This window comes from Triplophysa dalaica, chromosome 25 (genome assembly GCF_015846415.1).
Source record: "Triplophysa dalaica isolate WHDGS20190420 chromosome 25, ASM1584641v1, whole genome shotgun sequence".
In the NCBI taxonomy this organism is placed as follows: domain Eukaryota; kingdom Metazoa; phylum Chordata; class Actinopteri; order Cypriniformes; family Nemacheilidae; genus Triplophysa; species Triplophysa dalaica.
Genome location: NC_079566.1, coordinates 6,322,876 through 6,341,335, shown reverse-complemented (window position 1 = coordinate 6,341,335; position 18,460 = coordinate 6,322,876). Strand labels below are relative to the sequence as shown.

Here is an 18,460-nt window from a genome sequence, read left to right as displayed (position 1 = left end):
AACACAAATTATTCCGTACATCGCTTTTACAGGACTATCGTAATTTACATAGTCTCATGAATCTTTGTAATTTTCCAAAAATATTGATAAACAGGACTTGATATGTTTAATAAACATCTATAACCATAGCTCTATGCATAGAGTAGAGGAGTAACAGTCCCCCCTCCCACCCTTGTGTTGTGTTTGTACCCTGTTTTGCTGGCTGGATATTTTGACGCAATGACAAATTAAACCGAGGATTTGTTCATCCCACGATCGGACTGCATCGCATTTTCACGGAGATTTTATTAAATGTAATAAAAGTCACCAGCTGTTGCAGAATGTCAAACTTTGTGAGCTGCGTGATCTGATGAGAGCAGGACAATAACTTATCGAGGACGTTTCATAAACCTTGGATTGAACTTGAAGACCACCATGAGGTTTGCTCAGGTTTTGTTTCAGAGCAGCTCAAAGCTGAACATACCAAAACAAGTGGACAGATTTTCAAAGTACTCTCCGTCTCCACTTTCAATGAAGCAGTTCATTGACTTTGGTAAGTCGTTTATCTGATCATATGGATCTAATGCACAACATCTAAACATTGTCTGAAATTAAATAATTGTATTACCTAGTTATGTTAATGTGCGCAGTATCATAATTATTAACATAAACATCCAGATTCTGCCTGATCTTTATACCATCTGTCCTGCACTGCAATGTTACCATATTTTTGTCACAACTGTTACGCTTTTGGTACTCTTGTGTTTAAGCACGTGTGTAGTTTTGCAACACACCAATCATGTTCACTGGGCTCATTGTGAATCGCGAATTTAGTGAATGTCAATCACGTGACGGATCAGTGTTTGTTAATATTGTTACATCTTGCTTGCAGGATCTGCCAATGCCTGTGAGAAGACCTCTTTCAAGTTTTTAAGGCAAGAGCTTCCTGTCCGGTTAGCCAACATCATGAAGGAGATCGACTTCCTCCCAGACAAACTGCTGAGCACCCCTTCACTGAAGCTGCTCCAAAGCTGGTGAGAACTGAACTGCAAAGATACAGACCGTTTCAAACATTTTACTCCCCAGATAGGCAACCGTGTCCTGTTCCCTTTTGTAAACCTGAATGACTTTTTTCTTGCGCAGAACACAAGAAATGTTTTTTTAGAATGTTGTAACCGATCAACATTGACGTTTATTGTATGGTCCCAAAACCACTGAGGCATTTCTCAGAATATCTTCTTTCGCGTTTCACAGAAGAAAGAGTCATATACAGGTTTCGAATAGAGACGAGAGTGAATAAACGGTGACAGAATTTCAGGTTCTGTGTGAACTCTTTTTAAGATGAAAAAAACTTCCAGACTAAGTGATATCCTTCCTTGTGGTCCGATTTTTGTACCATAATATTAAGAAACAGACGAGTCGATAGGAAAGGGGTGTAGAGTCAGCACATGGATGACAGCCTGGTAAAAAAAATAGGATGTCAACAACTTTCGTCAGCATTTCTGATCATTTTGCTTCTATTGTGGCTTGTTTAAACTGTGTAGACGGAATTATGTTCACACTTGATTCTAACAGATAAATTATGTCTGGTACTGAAATTTGAACCTGAGGTCAAAGTTCATTGGTATTTACTTCATGGAGGAAACAAAATGCTGAGTCGACTTTCTGACATCCGTCTGTTTATCTGACAAAAACTGTAAAGAAATCTGTTATCTCTCTGTGGATAATGAATTGGTCAAGTAAAGATCTGTTATAGTTGACTTGTTAAACCCTATGTAAACAAATTGATTGTAAACCCTTGATTCATTTGAGAAATACTGCATCTACTGGAAGGTTAATATTACAAAAATGATTTGAATAATCGTTGGTAATAAAAATATTAAGAGGTTGCAGTCTTTAACCTTATTTAAGGATTGGCAGTATTTAACGCATATATTATGTACTACGTGTATGTGATATAAATAGCTCATTGTTCATGGAAAGTTTGTAAGAATAGACTTTGTTTTGAAGCGTTGAATGGAATTTGGAAGGACAGAATGATTTGTAATGTAAACCCAAACATGAAGCGACATTTTCCGTCTTTTTGTCATCTGGAGTTAAAAGCTTTCTGTTCAAGGTATCTTAACAGCATAACAAAAAAATGTAGAAATTAAAGACATTATGTATAATGGTTATTTTTTGCTGACTTGCTGGATTCATTCAAAGGCTGTTATGAAAACTGTAGAGGATTGTACATTTCTTCAATCTTAAATGTGTCACACAGTGATTTATTCAGCAAAACTGTGTGCTGCTTGGTTAAACATTTTCTTTGCTTGAGGAAAATGCCTCAAGTCATTATTTAAAATAATGAAAGTTTCTATTTAAGACTGTCCTTGGTTTATTAAGTTAGCAAATGGTGAAAGGCATTTTTACCATTTACAATGTTCGTCCTAAATTGGCACGTCCTACTTCTTTGCTAATTGTCTGTTTGTTCTGTAGTCTCTGTCCCCAAGAATTTATGATTCGTGCATGCTTAGATTAAAGACCTAGCTATGTAAAGTTAACTTTTAATGCTATGCAGTCTCAAATGCCATGCACTCTACATAAACATGTGTGTGCTGTAACATTTTTAGTCTTGCTGTAATATAAACAAATACTTAAAATGGTGTAATGACACCAAACAGTCGCTCATGTAAATATCAGCTATTACAGAATGTTCATTGTGTCACGTGTCGTGAGGCTGTTGTGCATGATGCATATGTTACATCTGCCGGTGTCCCATAGGTGGATTTGATTTACTTCATCCATAAAATGTTTAATGCAATGCCATTTAATCACAAGCTGCCAAAATGTATCATTAACCCTGATGGCAATATGAATGGGATCAGTAGCTACAGTAAATACCACTTAATTGAACATTCTGTCATTTACTCATCCTCTTGTCATTTCAAACCTGAATGACTTTATTTCTTTCGGAGAACACAAAAGAACACAGGGTGGTCATCAAAGATTCAAACTAAACATCAAATGTGCATAAATATAATTTTTTTTCTATGCCTCCCTTTGTATTTTGCTCACACAGTCTTAAAGGGATACTTCAGCCAAGAAATAAATGTCCCCAATGTTTTACCGACCCTCAAGGCATCCTAACTGAATATGACTTTCTTCTTGAAGAATAATGCAGTCAAAGTTATAATAACACGTATCCTATTACTTAAAGCGGAACGATGTGAGTGAATGGGGGCAATTTTTTCTATTAACTTTTATGTCTAACGTTTGTTGTCCCTCGTCTGCGCGTGAACCAGAGGCTTGTTTTTCCCATTCTACCGCTAGGAAGAAAAAGAATATGAGGTATTATAACTCCGACTGCATTATTCTTCAAGAAGACATTTACATTTAGTCTTTATCAGACTCTTTTATCCAAAGCGACTATAGGGCTGGTTATAGGGCTGGTTATACTCGATGCATTCGCTAGTTCGCATGGGTGCGCGCGCCAAATATGATGTCATAGCGGTGTTCGCGAAGTTCGCTTTGGGTGAGCGCGAGCTCATTTCGCGTGGCGGCTCGAGCGAACAGTTTGTGCGGCGCCGCAGTCAACATGAAAGCTTTTAAGAGATTTTGGCTGAACTGGTACGCCTGTACACACATATTTTATGATGAATGTGTCTGTTTTATATTGTATTCAGAATACAACAATATTTATCAACATTGTTATATAAAATGAGAAGATATAAGAACAGGTCAAAAGAGCAAAGACATTAAATCTATGGCAATGTACATTTAGCAGTCCCTAACCAACAATTTGTAGAAATGTGTCTTCATTATGCACAGAAATGAAAGAGTGAACAAAAAGTTTGATGTAAAAATGTATTAAATCAACAAACAATAGTTCGAAATGCATTTCCCCGTCCATCACACGCATCTGCTTCACAAGAACAATGTATTCTCCATCTCCACGTTTTGTGGCATGCAGTGGGCGAACATTCCATCTCCTTTTTCGCCCTTTTTTTTGATAGTAGCAACAACACAAAATCTCCTACGTTTCCTTGTCGAGCAGCTGCTCGCAAGACGCCATTCTGAATGATCTGACATAATTCCGGTAAAATTCCTACTTTTCTTCTACTTCCTGCGGATTTACAGGACGATTTCGTTTGTGCGCCCCCTGTCGTTTCAAAACATATCTCAACGGCGAACGCGTCACGTATAAACGTCTCATCCGTTTGGGGAGTTGCGCGTGCAGTCAGCCCTTTACAGATGGGGTATGCAATTGGGACAGCATAAGGACAACAAAAAACATAAGTGAAATCAAAAAGACTGGTCTCATATAGCCTACCACAGTATACAGAGCTTTTTATTTCAGGAGTAGAAAGGAAATAGAAGACAGAACTGATCGGTCAGGTGTTGACTGAAGAGATGTGTTTTCATAAGAGTCGTAAAGATGGCTACAGAATCTGCAGATCTTGTAGCATTGGGCAGATCATTCTACATATGTGTAACTGATCCGGAGAAGGTACGTGAGAGAGATTTTTTACCTTTTTGGGAAGGCCCCACAAGACGTTGTTCGTTTGCAGGGTACATACGACTGCATTAGCGAGTGAAGATAAGGGGGTGCCAAACCAGTGGTGGTCTTGTAGCCCAGGGGCAGAGTCTTGAATTTGATGCAAGCGACAATAGGAAGCCATTGTAACTGAATGAAGAGAGGAGTGACTTGTGCTTTCTCGGTTCACAGAAAGCCAAACTTGCCGCTGCATTCTGGATCATCTGTAGAGGTTTGGTTATGCAGGCTGGAAGTCCAGCCAGTAGCGCATTGCAATAGTCCAGTCTGGACAGAACAAGATCCTGGACTAGGACTTGCCAAGCATGCTCTGATAGGAAGAGTCACATTTTTCTAATATTGTAGAAGATGAATCACCACTCCCACATTTCTAGCCTTTCTGGAAGATTTGATGGTTGATGAGCCCAGTTAAATGGAGAAGTTGTAATGAGTCTTTGTCTCGGCCGGGATTACAAGCAGTTATGTTTTTGCAAGGTTCAACTGCAGGTGGTGGTCGTTCATCCAGAGCGAGATTTCGGATAGGCATGCTGAAATGCATGCAGAAACAGTCAGATCGTCAGGCTGATAGGACAGGTGGAGTTGTGTATCATCTGCATAGCAGTGATAGGAAAAGCCATGTTTCCGAATGACAGGGCCTATGGATTTCATGTATACAGAAAATAGCAACGGACTGAGCCCTGAGGCACCCCTGTGTCGAGATGTTGGGACTCAGAGACCCTACCTCTCCTGGATACTCTAAATGACCTACCTGAGAGGACCCACAACCTTGCTTTGTTAACACAATTCTCTTACCACTTGCTACTGGAAAGCAGAAACGTGTTTAGATAAGATCAAGTTGATTACCAGATTTATGGGTTGCTGAAGTGGGGACTTGCTTAAGGTCAAACGATGCAGTCAGGTTGTTAAAGGCAGCAGCCTGTGGTTTTTCAAGGTGGATGTTGAAGTCTCCAAGTATCACCAGAGGAGTACCATCCTCAGAGAAGGATGACAGAAGTGCATCCAACTCCTCCAAGAAAAGTCCAAGCTGACCTAGGGGACGATAGATGACTACATCATGAGTTTTTACAGGGTGGATGACAGTAACAGCATGAAACTCGAAGGCGATGTTGTCGAATTTGTAGTAATTAGGAATAAGTAGGCCGGTTCCACCACCCCTCCCTGATATGCGTGGGCAGTGTGATCTGGTTTGATCCAGGTTTCAGTAAGTGGTAAATATAAGCTGTATAAACAATAGCTGTGATGAAATCTGCTTTGTTTACAGCAGATTAGCAGTTCCATAAAACAATGGGAAATGTAGTTGAGGGTGTTCTGGATTCTGAAAGAGTGCACAGATTATTAGCGTTGTGTGGCCTTCTAAGTGATACCAGTGATTTACGAGTTGTAGTGACAGTAGGGATTTGAAAACACATAGTAAAAAGCAGGGAATAAGGAATAACAAGAAGAGAACAAATAGAGGTGCAGAAAATGTGAACTGAAGTGAAATACTCAAGTACCTTGTCTGTGTTTTTGCTCGGTGGAGTCGCGCAGGTAGAGACACAGGTCTTTACGCTCTTCGGTCTTCACGCGATGAGGCTTGCACGCGACCACTGCCGCGGTGGTTAATCACACTTAAATACTCGTCTGAATCACGCAAGAGAATTCAGCAGAACACACGTCCCAGTATCTCCCAATAACAACGAAACCATCACGTCAACAAACACAACGACACTGCGTTTAAAATCAATAAGATAAGATTAATCAATTACATATTCAGTCAGGATGCCTTGAGGGTGAGTAAAACATGGGGACATTTTATACTTGGCTGAAGTATCCCTTTAACAACATCTTTTGCTCTTAAAAACAGGTATGCACAGAGTCTAATGGAACTCGTTGACTTTCTGGAGAAGGATCCCAATGATAAAAAAGTTTTGACAAGGTAAGTACGATATAAAGAGCTGTTCTTGGAAATGTCCAAAGTCCTCGAGGAATCCTACACATATTTAGCTCATAAATGTTTAGCCTGGCTTCAGCCTGCATTCAGTGACCTCTAATAACACCGTAACGTGTATCTCAGGTTCACCGAAACGCTGATCAATGTCAGGAACAGACATAACAACGTGATGCCCACAATGGCACAGGGTGTGTTAGAGTACAAGGATGCTTTTGGCGTGGATCCTGTGACCAATCAGAACGTCCAGTACTTTTTGGATCGCTTCTACATGAGCCGAATCTCCACACGCATGCTGATGAATCAGCACAGTAAGTGCTCTGGAAGCTGTCGCCAAATAACAAGCATATTCTCTCATAGCTATGAATGTAATGGAGTATTCGATAATCTAAAGCATATTGTCATTTTGCAGGGATAAAACATGATGATTTTGATAAAAAATGAACGCCATGTCCAGTCATAATATAGAATACTGTGTTAAATATGTGAGTTTTATTGTTCAGAGTTCAAATGTAATTATAACTCAATGTGTTTAATCTCAGCATTAATCTTTGATGGCAGCACCAATCCAGCCCACCCCAAACACATCGGCAGTATCGACCCAAACTGTGACGTCGTGGAGGTTGTAAAAGGTAATTAGCCATGCAACTTTCCCCATCTAACACGTTTTACTATGCCAATGAAAGCCAATGAAATTCTGAATGAGAGGCACAGAAAATGCCTGCTCCACATTCAATTGGCTTGGAATGTGTTTTCTGATTTGTCTGCCTATCTTAAAGGGACAGTTCACCCAAATATTAAATTTCTCTTATCAATAACTCCCCCTCCTCTCTTTTCACACCTGTATGACTTTCATCTTCTGCAAGTCCCAAAAGAAGATATTTTGAAGAATGCTGTTTACTGGACCCCCTTTACCTGCATTAGTTTTGCATGGGTGCTTTCGCTGTTCTGTTTTCGACTTTCTTCAAAATGTCTTTATTTTTGTTAAAAGAAAGTCATACAGGTTTAAAATGACAAGAGGGTGAGTAAATGATTACAGAATTTCAGAATTTTCATTACTAAAGGGCCACAACTATCCCTTTGACGTAGTGGAAAACATTGTCGTAGGCCCATTGTGGAATAAATCTCGATCTCCTTCTCATTCCAGATGCTTGTGAGAGTTCCAAGATGCTGTGCGATCAGTACTATTTGACCTCTCCCGAAGTGGAAATCAAACAAGTGGCCTGTGAGCAAGACTTTTCTCTCTCAGACTTTCAGTTCAGTGTTTCTATGTGTGTGTAGTGCGCGGTGAGTCCTGACCTTTAAGAAAGCTTGAACTGTGCAGCGGCTGTCTCTGCCCTGTCATTTACCAACAACTGATTCAAGCGAATCTAAAGATATAACACTGTGTGATGGTGCAAAGGTGGTGGACATTATGGGCATTCTTTTCTTGTGTGGGGTAACACATGGCTGGAGTGTCATTATGCTTTTTTAGCTTATAATGTACATGTCTTATCAATATCATGACCTAGAATTAGACTTTAGAATCAGTTACAGCATGTGGGATGGTAGAATTTTTTTCTGTCAGCATGTCAAAACAAAACTGTTATATAACCTGTATTGATCCAAGCTGTGTAAATAGTTGCATAATAGCAAAATCTTGGCACAGTCACCTTCTCTTATCTCTCAGATGTTTAAATAGCACTGTATTGGTGTGTCAAGCAAGGTGAACGTTACAAGGTTCAGGAAGCACCGTTTGCAACTGGTCACCTGCTTTACCAAAACACAGTAACAAATTAGCCACCATACTGTTATCTACCGGAGGAGATGTGGTGGCGGGCCAATGTATACGTTTTTATTGTGAGTTAATGTAGGCAAGCATGTTACAATGTTATTTTTTGCAGATAATGGACCCAACGAACCCATACACATAGTTTATGTGCCTTCTCATCTGTACCACATGCTTTTCGAGCTCTTCAAGGTACTGTGAATCAATCTCCAGGTGTTTTACACAGTACACTCAGCTGTTGAGAGAAAGAGTCGCGTCAACTCCATTAACTCCAATGGAACTCCTTTTTCACAGCAATTGCGGTTCTTGGAGCCTCTCGGTAGTTCCCGGAAGTTACTAGTAACGCATGGAGCTTTTGCTAAACATACCTAATGAGGTGAACTTTTAACACATGTAAAGATATAGGTTGTTTAATGGATAACGTCAGTTGTCGCGACTCTGTTTCGCTCAACGGCTCTGAGTAAACTTACGTAAACGCAAAAGGTTTTAAAGGGATAGTTCACTCAAACATGAAAATCAGGTTATTTACTCAACCTGGTGTTGTTACAGAGCCATACCTGAACGACTTTCTTTCCTCTATTAAATTCAACTGAAAGGTTTTGCATGACTTAGTTGCTTAGAAAATATGAAGGAACCAGGGATGTTTAGTGCATTGATGGCAAACCTTCCACGCGTGTCTTGACATGTAGGGAGTAAAATGTGACCTTGGATCACAAAACCAGTCATGGGTCGCGCGGTTATATTTGGAGCAATATATATCCATTTTTCTTTTATGCCAAAAATCATTGGGATATTAAGTAAAGATTGTGTTCCATGAAGATATTTCATTAATTTCCTAGCGTAAATATATCAAAACGTATTTTTTGTGGGGGAAAACGCAGCATCTGATGAACAACTTTGAAGGCCATTTTCTAAATAGTTATTGAGAATCTCAATCAGTTTCCGGATTTTCAAATAGATATATCTGGGCCAGATATTGTCCTATTCTAACAAACTTTACAACAATAGAAAACTTTATTCAGCTTTCGGGTGACGTATACATCTCAATTTCTTCAAAAATGTAGCCTTATGACTGATTTTGTGCTCCAGGGTCACAAATGGGAGATGCAGACCCGCATGGAAAGTGACCAACAATGCTATTATACTAAATTACTTTTTATATTTTTGGATAAACTTTGGATACAATTATATTTGGAACAATATGAGGATGTGTAATGTCTGATTTTTCATTTTTAGGTGAACAAACTCTTAAAGCTATCAATTGCGTGTTTGTGATAAACACACATGCATCTGAATGTATAAGGTTGTTTCTCTCCATAACAGAATGCAATGAGAGCAACTGTGGAAACCCATGAAAACAGCCTACATCTCCCACCCATCAAAGTGAGAGTTTCTTTAGGAAAAGAAGACCTGACCATCAAGGTGAGCTCTGTTACGGTGTATCATTTTACACGGAGCAATGAGGACACAAACATGTATTGTAATGTCTCCTGTGTCATATTAGATGTCTGACAGAGGAGGAGGAGTTCCCTTGAGGAAAATCGAAAGACTTTTCAGCTACATGTATTCAACCGCACCGAGTCCTGTGGCGGAAGATACCCGCAACGCTCCACTGGTAAGAGCTGCAGTTGGGTGGATATTTAAACAAAGTGTGGGCAGATGCTGTAGAGCGAAAGGGAGTTAACAGGCTTACAAATTAGCCGAATAACCAACAGCTTTTTTGTTTACACCCGATTTTAATCGTAACGTTTTTTTCTCTTGCTCGCTTTGTTTCTTTACAGGCTGGTTTTGGCTACGGTCTTCCTATCTCCCGCCTGTATGCCAAGTATTTCCAGGGGGACCTACAGCTGTACTCCATGGAGGGATATGGCACAGCGGCAGTCATATATTTAAAGGTATTTTACACACTTCCTGTTTTAAAATCGACAAAACTTTGAGTTATTAAAGTGCACAGCGTCACTCATACAGTGTGCATACAATCATCGAATGTTTCATTAATCGTTTTCTGTTGAAAACAGGCCTTATCTACAGAATCAATTGAAAGGCTGCCTGTCTTCAACAAGTCAGCTTTAAGACATTATCAAACAAGTATGGAGGCAGATGACTGGTGCATCCCGAGCAGGGAACCCAAGAAACTGGGAAAGTACGAGTACAGTGTTTGAGAGCGAGGGAAAGCTCATACGACAAAAATAGGGACTTTTAGGTCAGTGTATGTTGCGGAGACCTTCTTTAGGATAACTATGTTCGTGACTATTCAGGTATTTCAGAAGCATGGTGTTATCAAAGGTTTGATTATTGACCTTTTGAATGTTAAAGCATTAATAACAAGGCATTTTTGTCTTCCATCTCTCACGTTGACACTAGAGTTTTCAGAGAACACGTTCAGTTTCTCTATAATAGGGAAAATATTTTAACACTTCATTTGTGATGTCAGATACTTCAATGGACTGCTGAAAGTGATTGGTCGTTTGAGCATGTGTCGATTCCTACACATTACCACGGATTGTAAGGCAGATAAACTGAGACTGTAAGTGTTCTGGAGGTTGTGGTTTAGGCAGTGGGGCCAAGTTATTTGCATAATGTATTTGGAGGAACACAAATACATAAAAAGTAATCAAGGCTGTTGTAATTTCCTTGGGGGTAAATGCATTCACAATGCAAGCCTTAGAATGACAACCATTGTATATTCTATTGTTTCTTTTTGCGGTGTTAGAAATGTTCCTGTAACAGTTAGACCTACTGTCTAACAACTCCATGTAGTTTTGATTGTGAAAATGTGATGCTGTGGCATCAAATCATTTAACATTAGATACATGCATATAAAAATATTAATACGAAGGTTAATAAAACATTGTAAGTATTAATAAAAACGTTGACGTAACATTCACGTAACATAACTGACATTTACTGATGGCTTTCCCAGTACAGAACTCATTATAATCTTATTATGAAAACCGAATAGTTTCAATTGTGTCACTTAGAACTGAATAAGGCAAGTATTGAAGTGGCTAAATGGATTAGACAGTTTTGATCTTTAACAAAGAGTAAAATGTATGATTATTGTGACAACAGCTTCTGCCCGAACATTTCAGGTGTTTAGTGTGATAAACAACATGCATCATCATAGTGAATTACTGATTCCTATTTTATTATAATTATAGTTTATTAGGTTTCAAGCATGATGGCAATATTTTCTTTATTTTTATTCGCATTTCAAAGATAAATGTCCTATTTTTAATTCTGTGTTGTATCAGGATGGTGACGATTGTTATTTTTTTAGAGAGTTGTTATTTTGTTGTTGTTGTTGTTGTTGTGTATGTGTATTTTTGTAGCTATTGAAATGCAATGTGAAGGACCTGAATGAATTGTAAGGGAACTGAAAGAGGCAATGGCTGTTCGCTCTTTTGAGTGAAACTCAGCAAAAAGGATAATTGGACATTTCCTGTTATAATCCACAACTGACATTTAAAGTGTAGTGTTCTCGTTCATACCTCATAATGTTCATTTGCTGTCATGGAGAACTCGATCACTTTCCGTCCTTTTAAAACACGCTGCTTCTGATGTTCTCAATCCACAGTTCTGTATTTAGAGAGCAGCTAAACTATGTGTTTGCCTCGCTGAAATAATGGATACTGAGCAATCCTCATAGATTCAATGCTGAGGGTCTGTTTATGTACTATTAAAACAATGAATGAGAAAATGAATGCCGTTTGTTTTTCATTTCACTTTGTTTTTGGTTCTAACTTGCTAGTTTAAAGAACAAGTTGTCACATGCCACACAAAAAAACATGTTTATATGGCCTTTGTTTACTATATAAGGCATATAAATCCATACACTTTTGGTCTAGTTTTATCTTTGTCAATCAAATCATTCAAAACGGATGTTTGCTAATTGGGCGGATTATTCAGTTGTTACAATACAAATAAGTTATTATTGAGTTAAAGTTTTATTATTGCTTGAAGGGCAAGATTCCTGGCAAAAAACCTCTGTGTGTTCCCGGGCTGTAGTTACAGGAACAAAATGATCTATCTTTACTTTAGCATGTCTACCACTCTCTCCTGACAGCACTTGAGATTGTGTCTCTGACACCCGTCCCCGTCTAAAAACACAGTGCTATTTCAGGAGCTGTAACTGCACCGCCTGACCTGTCAGTCATCCACACAATGTCCCCCATCTCAAAGCCAAACAACTGCCTTCTAGTTTCTAATATCCATTGAGAAGTACTATGCACACTTGTTGAACTCTTTATAATATTTTTATATTTACTAGTTTAGTGGTATAATCTCGTACACAGCAAGGGCAAACCCTGAATGTCGGGCTGTATTTCAGTGTTCGAGATACACATGTTACTGGCTTTTTCTTAGTTTTATCTCCTTTTCTCTGTAGAGAACGAGTGGAAACAGGTTGTCTGCTGCATAGAAAATGCATCCAGATGACATTGTGTGGGGTACAGAGATTGATTAATGATTAAATCCACATATTTCTCATTAAAATCAGTGAAGAATTAAAAAAGAAAGATCCGCTAAATCTGTTTATAAATAATTATTTGTTTGGAGTCTACACTAGTTTTTCAAAAGTGTGATAACAGTTGTGAAAGGGGTTTAGAAAAAATAAACTGAGCTGATAAACTACAATCACTATTACACATCGATGGTCAAAGGCTCGTCATGCATACATTTATACATGCGTCACAATATACATTTGTATTATATTTAGCAATAAAAAATCATGCTTGGCATATTTGAAAACTAAATATGTTTCTGTTTAATATCACATCTGCATTTACACTGGAATTATATGGAATGGCTACCATGATGTTCCACTAAACTCTTGGTGTTGTAACGGAGTAGCCGTATGTCTTTATAATGTCTGGATTACACTACAAGACTTTTAAAATCTGAACAGATTTTGTTTAAACTAGACATCATATACAAGACAGAAAGTTTCAGATAGAAACACACTAACTGATCAAATCTGCAGACTGGCGCAGACTTTCTGCAACAAGTCCAGACTGAAAATCAGTGCAAAAATCTTGTAGTGTATTATAGCCTTAAGTCAGATATCAGTATATGATTCCTACAGGCTCCAGAAGCAGGTATTTTTTCACCGATGGAGGAAGACTGAGTTCCTGGACACCCTGTTGGCAGCGACTGGACATTGCAGAACGTATAGCGCATCTTGCCAGATGTTGTAGAGCGCGTGGATTGTTGGTACATACGGCAAACAAGGAGTCGTAGAAATCCTTGTGCCGCTAAATAAAAAAAAGACAGACAGTAAAAAAGACATGTAAATAGATTAATATAATTCCATGATGCATTGTGGAGAGTGTTGTAGATTCAGGGCTTGGAAAGCAACAAAGAAATGTAGTTATTTCTGAATGTTATGTTGGAAGTTCAGAAATTCTAAAGAAATATGTACAGTATTTATTTATTTATTTATTTTATATATATAAATGAATGAAATAAAACAAAAAAGCTTGTTTTTTATTTAATATATCCATAACATTAAATGAATGAAATAAAAAATATCATATATATAACATTTGCTTTAGTTTTTGTATATACCTCTTGATGTATTTTTAATTGGCTATTTTCTAACAACCATCACGTGTAATTTATGAAACAGTTAGCATTGACCTCATATACAGGTTCAGGAATAGCTGTCCTCCATTTTTTCGTGTACTTTACGTGTTCATAAGAATTCACCATCACCTCCACGGCTCTGGGGTAGTCATGGCATGCCTGCAACACCTACATAACACCATGACAAGATAAGAACAACATATATCAAGGTGTACATTTTGACTTGTTTAGCATACGCTTATTTATGGCTGAGAATACAGTTTTCCTAGTTTAACACTATTATAAATCTACCTTGAATATCCCATCTGACAACTTTACAGACTTAAATTAATGGTTGCACTCATTTATACCTTATGAAACTGGGGCGGATAAACTCTGGGTGCTCCGTAGTTGAGAAGCAGCTGAAAGCAGCGTTCAGGAATGGCCCACTGCCGATTCTGCGTTACCTTCAGAAGATACTGAATAGCCCCACATCCATTGATATCCATAGTTTGAGGTTTGGCACCAGCCTCTAGCAACATCTGTATAAGCACGTGATCACAGTTCCAGCAAGCTTTGTGCAGGGCGGTTTTCTTGTCTTCTTCATGTAAGTGCAGGTTAGCGTTGTGGTCCAGCAGGATCCTGCAAACGAGATGGTGGTCCTCACTGTACATATGTTCACGCATGTCCATGGCCCAGAATGCGGCGGTGATAAGAGGTGTCTCCATGTGGGTGTTGACTGCATTGACATCAGCTCCTTGGACAGTGTAGAAAGCCACCAGCTCAGGTACACCGAAGCGGGCCGCTGTGTGCAGAGGAGTGTCCTGGTTCTCATCGCTGGGCATGTTGATGTTTGCGCCTACAGAGAATTCAATTTCACAAAGATGATAGGGCCTCTATGATCATGGATGTTATTTTTAATGCATAAGGTTTCTGCTGATGTAATCTGCATTTATATGATTTAATTTAACATTTATACATGCAACACTGATTTAACAAATTGACATATTGTTAAAGGAAGTATAGACATAAGCAGACCTTTGAGAATAAGCAATTTGGCACAGTCCAAAGACTCTTGCGTAACGCAGTAGTGTAAAGGGGCATGTCCACTCAGGGACATGCTGTTGACTCTTGCCCCCCATTCCAGCAGAAGTCCCACACAGTCAGAATTAGACACTGTACAGGCCACATGCAGAGGGGTCTTTCCATTAGGTTTCTTATTGACTGCCGCCCCATTCTGCAGGAGGACCACGGCACTCTCTAATGAATTGTACATCATACATACGTGAAGACCCATTGCCCAGGAACACTCCAACTTATAACTGGGTAGCCAGTAACCTTGTGGAAAAAAATATGTTTTTGTTTAAAAAGCAATGGAGTCTTTGGAAATATTCGTATAATGCATCACTAAACTAAAATGCGTCTTATTATACAGTTTTATCAGAAGCTGCATGCATATGCGTACATATTTTAAAGACAAAAATGTATTTCTTTTATTACAAAAATAGGATTTTGTTTTTAGAAAATGTTTTAGCAAGGGATGACATGAACTGAATCATGAAGAAAAAGCAGCCAATCGGAGCCCAGAATAGATTGATACTTTAAAGATTTTTTTAAAACATCAGGGAAACATCAAACCTCATATAACCTCAAGAAGCTTGCAGAATACAATTCAGAGTATGTCTACATTTGTCAGGTTTAGACGAATGGTGACGTCATTATGGTGAAAGAGCTTTGAATTTTGGATAATTCTTTTTTTTCAACATAATTGTGTTATTCCTTAATATGGAAGTTTACTGTTCTTTTAAAATGTATTAAAATAAAATGACCCTAAACCAAGTCGTAATTTAAAAAAGGTGGCTGTCAGCTGTAACTAAAATATTAAGAAACTGTGTAAATTAAGAATTGTATAATTTTTTATAGCTAATAAACAAATACTGTAAGTTAATGTTTTGTTACATTTTAGGTAAACGTTTAAACTGTTATTGTGACAACATACATTTTAAAACAATTAGAACTTTTCCATCCGAGTCTGACATCAAAAACTTTCTGTTGCTGACTGTCAGTCTGGCTCCACCATCCTACGAGTCTGTACCTCATCTTTTTTGGGACTGTATTCATGTAGCTACTTATTGGGAGAAATTTTGTCTGTTTGTACGTGCTTCTTTATTAGTCAACTTTTCTTCGATGTTTAAGGATGTCTTATTTGGATTTTATAATTCTGACAAAAATCTAAAAGACAAGTATTTTCTTATAAATCTATTTATTTTTCTAGCCAAGTTTTTTGTACACAAGTGTAAGTTTTTGTCTGTCAAACCTCTTTTTACAATTTTTTGCAAAGACGTTAATTGTTATTTGGGTACTATCTCTTCTTCTAACAATGCCAAAGCATTAAAGTCTGTTACAATGTGCACAAAGTATAATATTTCAGCTTTTTTATAATGAAAACCAAAAGGGTCTCAAGACTTTTCTCTCTCTCTCTTTATTTTAAGTTTTTGTTACTCCTGGCTCAATTTTATTTTTATTTATTTTTATTTTATTTATTTTTACTTGCTTTTATTTAACTTCCCTTTACTGGGTTTTTGTCTTCTGAATTATTATTGTTTATTTCTGCTCATAATTGTGACTTATGTTTTTGATGTTATATTTGTTCAATAAAAAAAAGAGTCTGGCTCCACCTAGTGGCCTTTAACCACACTAACTGCACCACAGAGTCGGTGTTGTTTTATAACTCGCACGAGTGTTATCTCATCTGTAGTTACCTTGCTTATACGAGGCAAGTGTCATATTGCGGTCCTCCACGTCAAACACGGTGTCTATGTCAACGCTGGTCGTGCGGAGGATTTTCGCCACCTCGGCTGCATTGTTGCATTTTAAGGCTTCCAGAAATCTCGCCTTCAGTTGTTTTGCCTCCTCCTTGAGCTCCGGACCTTCCTCCGGTAAACCCAGAACTGACCGAAACTCGCTCATATCTCACACGACAATAATAAATAATGATACAGAAGGTGTGTTTATTGTGTGAGAGTGTACGGGTGTGGAACACAAGCGGTGTAGACGCTCATCAGATGGGATATTTATAGAATGTGAGGGGAGGGGGTTTAGGACGAGTTTATATCTACACAAGTGTTAACAGTGGTCAATATTCCCTATTAAAATGGCGTAAAATAATGAAAACATTTGAAGTTAAAAAGTATTTGTTCTCATATATTATACTATTGTATTGTAGCTTTAACTATTAGCATAATTTGTGAAGGCAAGCAATGTCTAACAAATAAACTCAAGACCAGTGTTGTGTGTAACTAGTTACTAAGTAATTAGTTACTGTAATTTAATTACATTTCCCTTGGAAAAGTAAAGTCAGGGATTACTCTTGTTTTTGCTGTAATTTAATTAGTTACTTTTGATGTATTTACACTAAATACATTGTGTAACGTGTGTGCAATGTTGGAATTGACATCAAAAGTCTTACTTTAAAATCAGTGCTTTAATGTATAATTCTCACATTTGTTATACTTAAGTCATTTAATACTACTTTATGCCGTTTAATAATAATAATATTTTGAATTAATTAAGTAAGCCGTTTCATGTCCATCCTTGAATCACTTAACTAATCAGGTTAAAAAGGTTGATTAAGGATATAGAAAGTAATTAGTAATAAGTAACTAGATACTTTTTGGAGAGAGTAATTTGTACAGTAATCTAACCACACTATTGAATTTGTAATCAGCAGGGGCGTCGCAACCGTGGGGGATGTGGGTGTTTTAACACCCACACTTTTCCCGGTGAAAGGGTTAAACACCCGCACTTTTTTTGCAGTTTTTCAGCAGTTTTTACAAAACGCCTTACAGCAGTCACTCCAGCGTTTCTCTGTCCGCTCTGTGTCTGCGCTCGATGCGGCTGCTTCCTCTCCTCTCCCCTCCCACTCAATCAGAACACCGGCTTTGAGTGTGACCGGATGATGATTGGCTGTTCTGCCTTAAGTCCCGCCTCTCTTGGTGTGTTAGATTTATCGGTTAGCTCGTGCTGAGGAGGCGGGAACGGTTATGGTTATTTACGTCTTCCTTTTCCAGCGACTTTGAATGAGTGTTTATGCTTTCAAAGTTTTTAAATAACCTTGATATGTGTTTGGGGAGATGTTCTGTTTATGTTTTGTTGATATGTCGAGTGTTTTCTGAATTATATTTAGTTTTTAGACTAATGCTAATTGGAAATTGGGATATTGTTCAGAAATAGCTAAATTGGGTTATTTATGTGGCATGCAATGTATAAAGTAACTGTGATGAAGAAGGCAGGGAATTGACGAGGAGGAGGGACAAATTGTCCTTGTTAAGCACTGTATTTATGGGTTTATTGATTTTGATATTTTGAACATTGCTTTTTTTGTTTAGCTGAATACTTTTGTGGATACTTACCTATTATGTTTGATTGTACCTGTTGAAGAACTATGAACGAAAAGTGTATATTATTTTAATGTTTAAAAACAGAAAATTGTTACATTATTTATACCACCAGAGAAAAAGCTTTGTGTGGGCGTTTTTTTATATCTCCCCTTTTTAAGGTGCAAGTAAGCAAACTTTAGCGGTCACAGTCCTGCCAGACCAATGTCACTATCAAGCTTGTAATCAGTAACTAGTAATTGATTACTTTTTCAGAGTAACTTAACCAACACTGATCAAGACACAATTTATTT

The 18,460-nt window shown here is 38.0% G+C and overlaps 2 protein-coding genes across 2 annotated transcripts; one reads left to right on the top strand and one right to left on the bottom strand.

Moving 5' to 3' along the window:
- The first annotated feature begins 160 nt into the window (after positions 1 to 160).
- pdk4 (pyruvate dehydrogenase kinase, isozyme 4) lies at positions 161 to 11,912 on the top strand. Its single transcript, XM_056741005.1, has 11 exons — positions 161 to 532; positions 872 to 1,013; positions 6,357 to 6,428; positions 6,567 to 6,751; positions 6,983 to 7,072; positions 7,588 to 7,665; positions 8,324 to 8,400; positions 9,532 to 9,630; positions 9,713 to 9,823; positions 9,990 to 10,103; positions 10,227 to 11,912. The coding sequence occupies exons 1-11, from the start codon at positions 415 to 417 to the stop codon at positions 10,368 to 10,370; spliced, it is 1,230 nt and encodes a 409-aa protein (XP_056596983.1). The 5' UTR covers positions 161 to 414; the 3' UTR covers positions 10,371 to 11,912.
- Positions 11,913 to 12,056: 144 nt separating this feature from the next.
- On the bottom strand, positions 12,057 to 18,364 carry asb4 (ankyrin repeat and SOCS box containing 4). The gene is made up of 5 exons (XM_056741004.1): positions 16,533 to 18,364; positions 14,809 to 15,108; positions 14,142 to 14,629; positions 13,846 to 13,959; positions 12,057 to 13,460 (listed from the first exon to the last, which is right to left on the bottom strand). The coding sequence occupies exons 1-5, from the start codon at positions 16,738 to 16,740 to the stop codon at positions 13,272 to 13,274; spliced, it is 1,299 nt and encodes a 432-aa protein (XP_056596982.1). The 5' UTR covers positions 16,741 to 18,364; the 3' UTR covers positions 12,057 to 13,271.
- Positions 18,365 to 18,460: the final 96 nt, after the last annotated feature.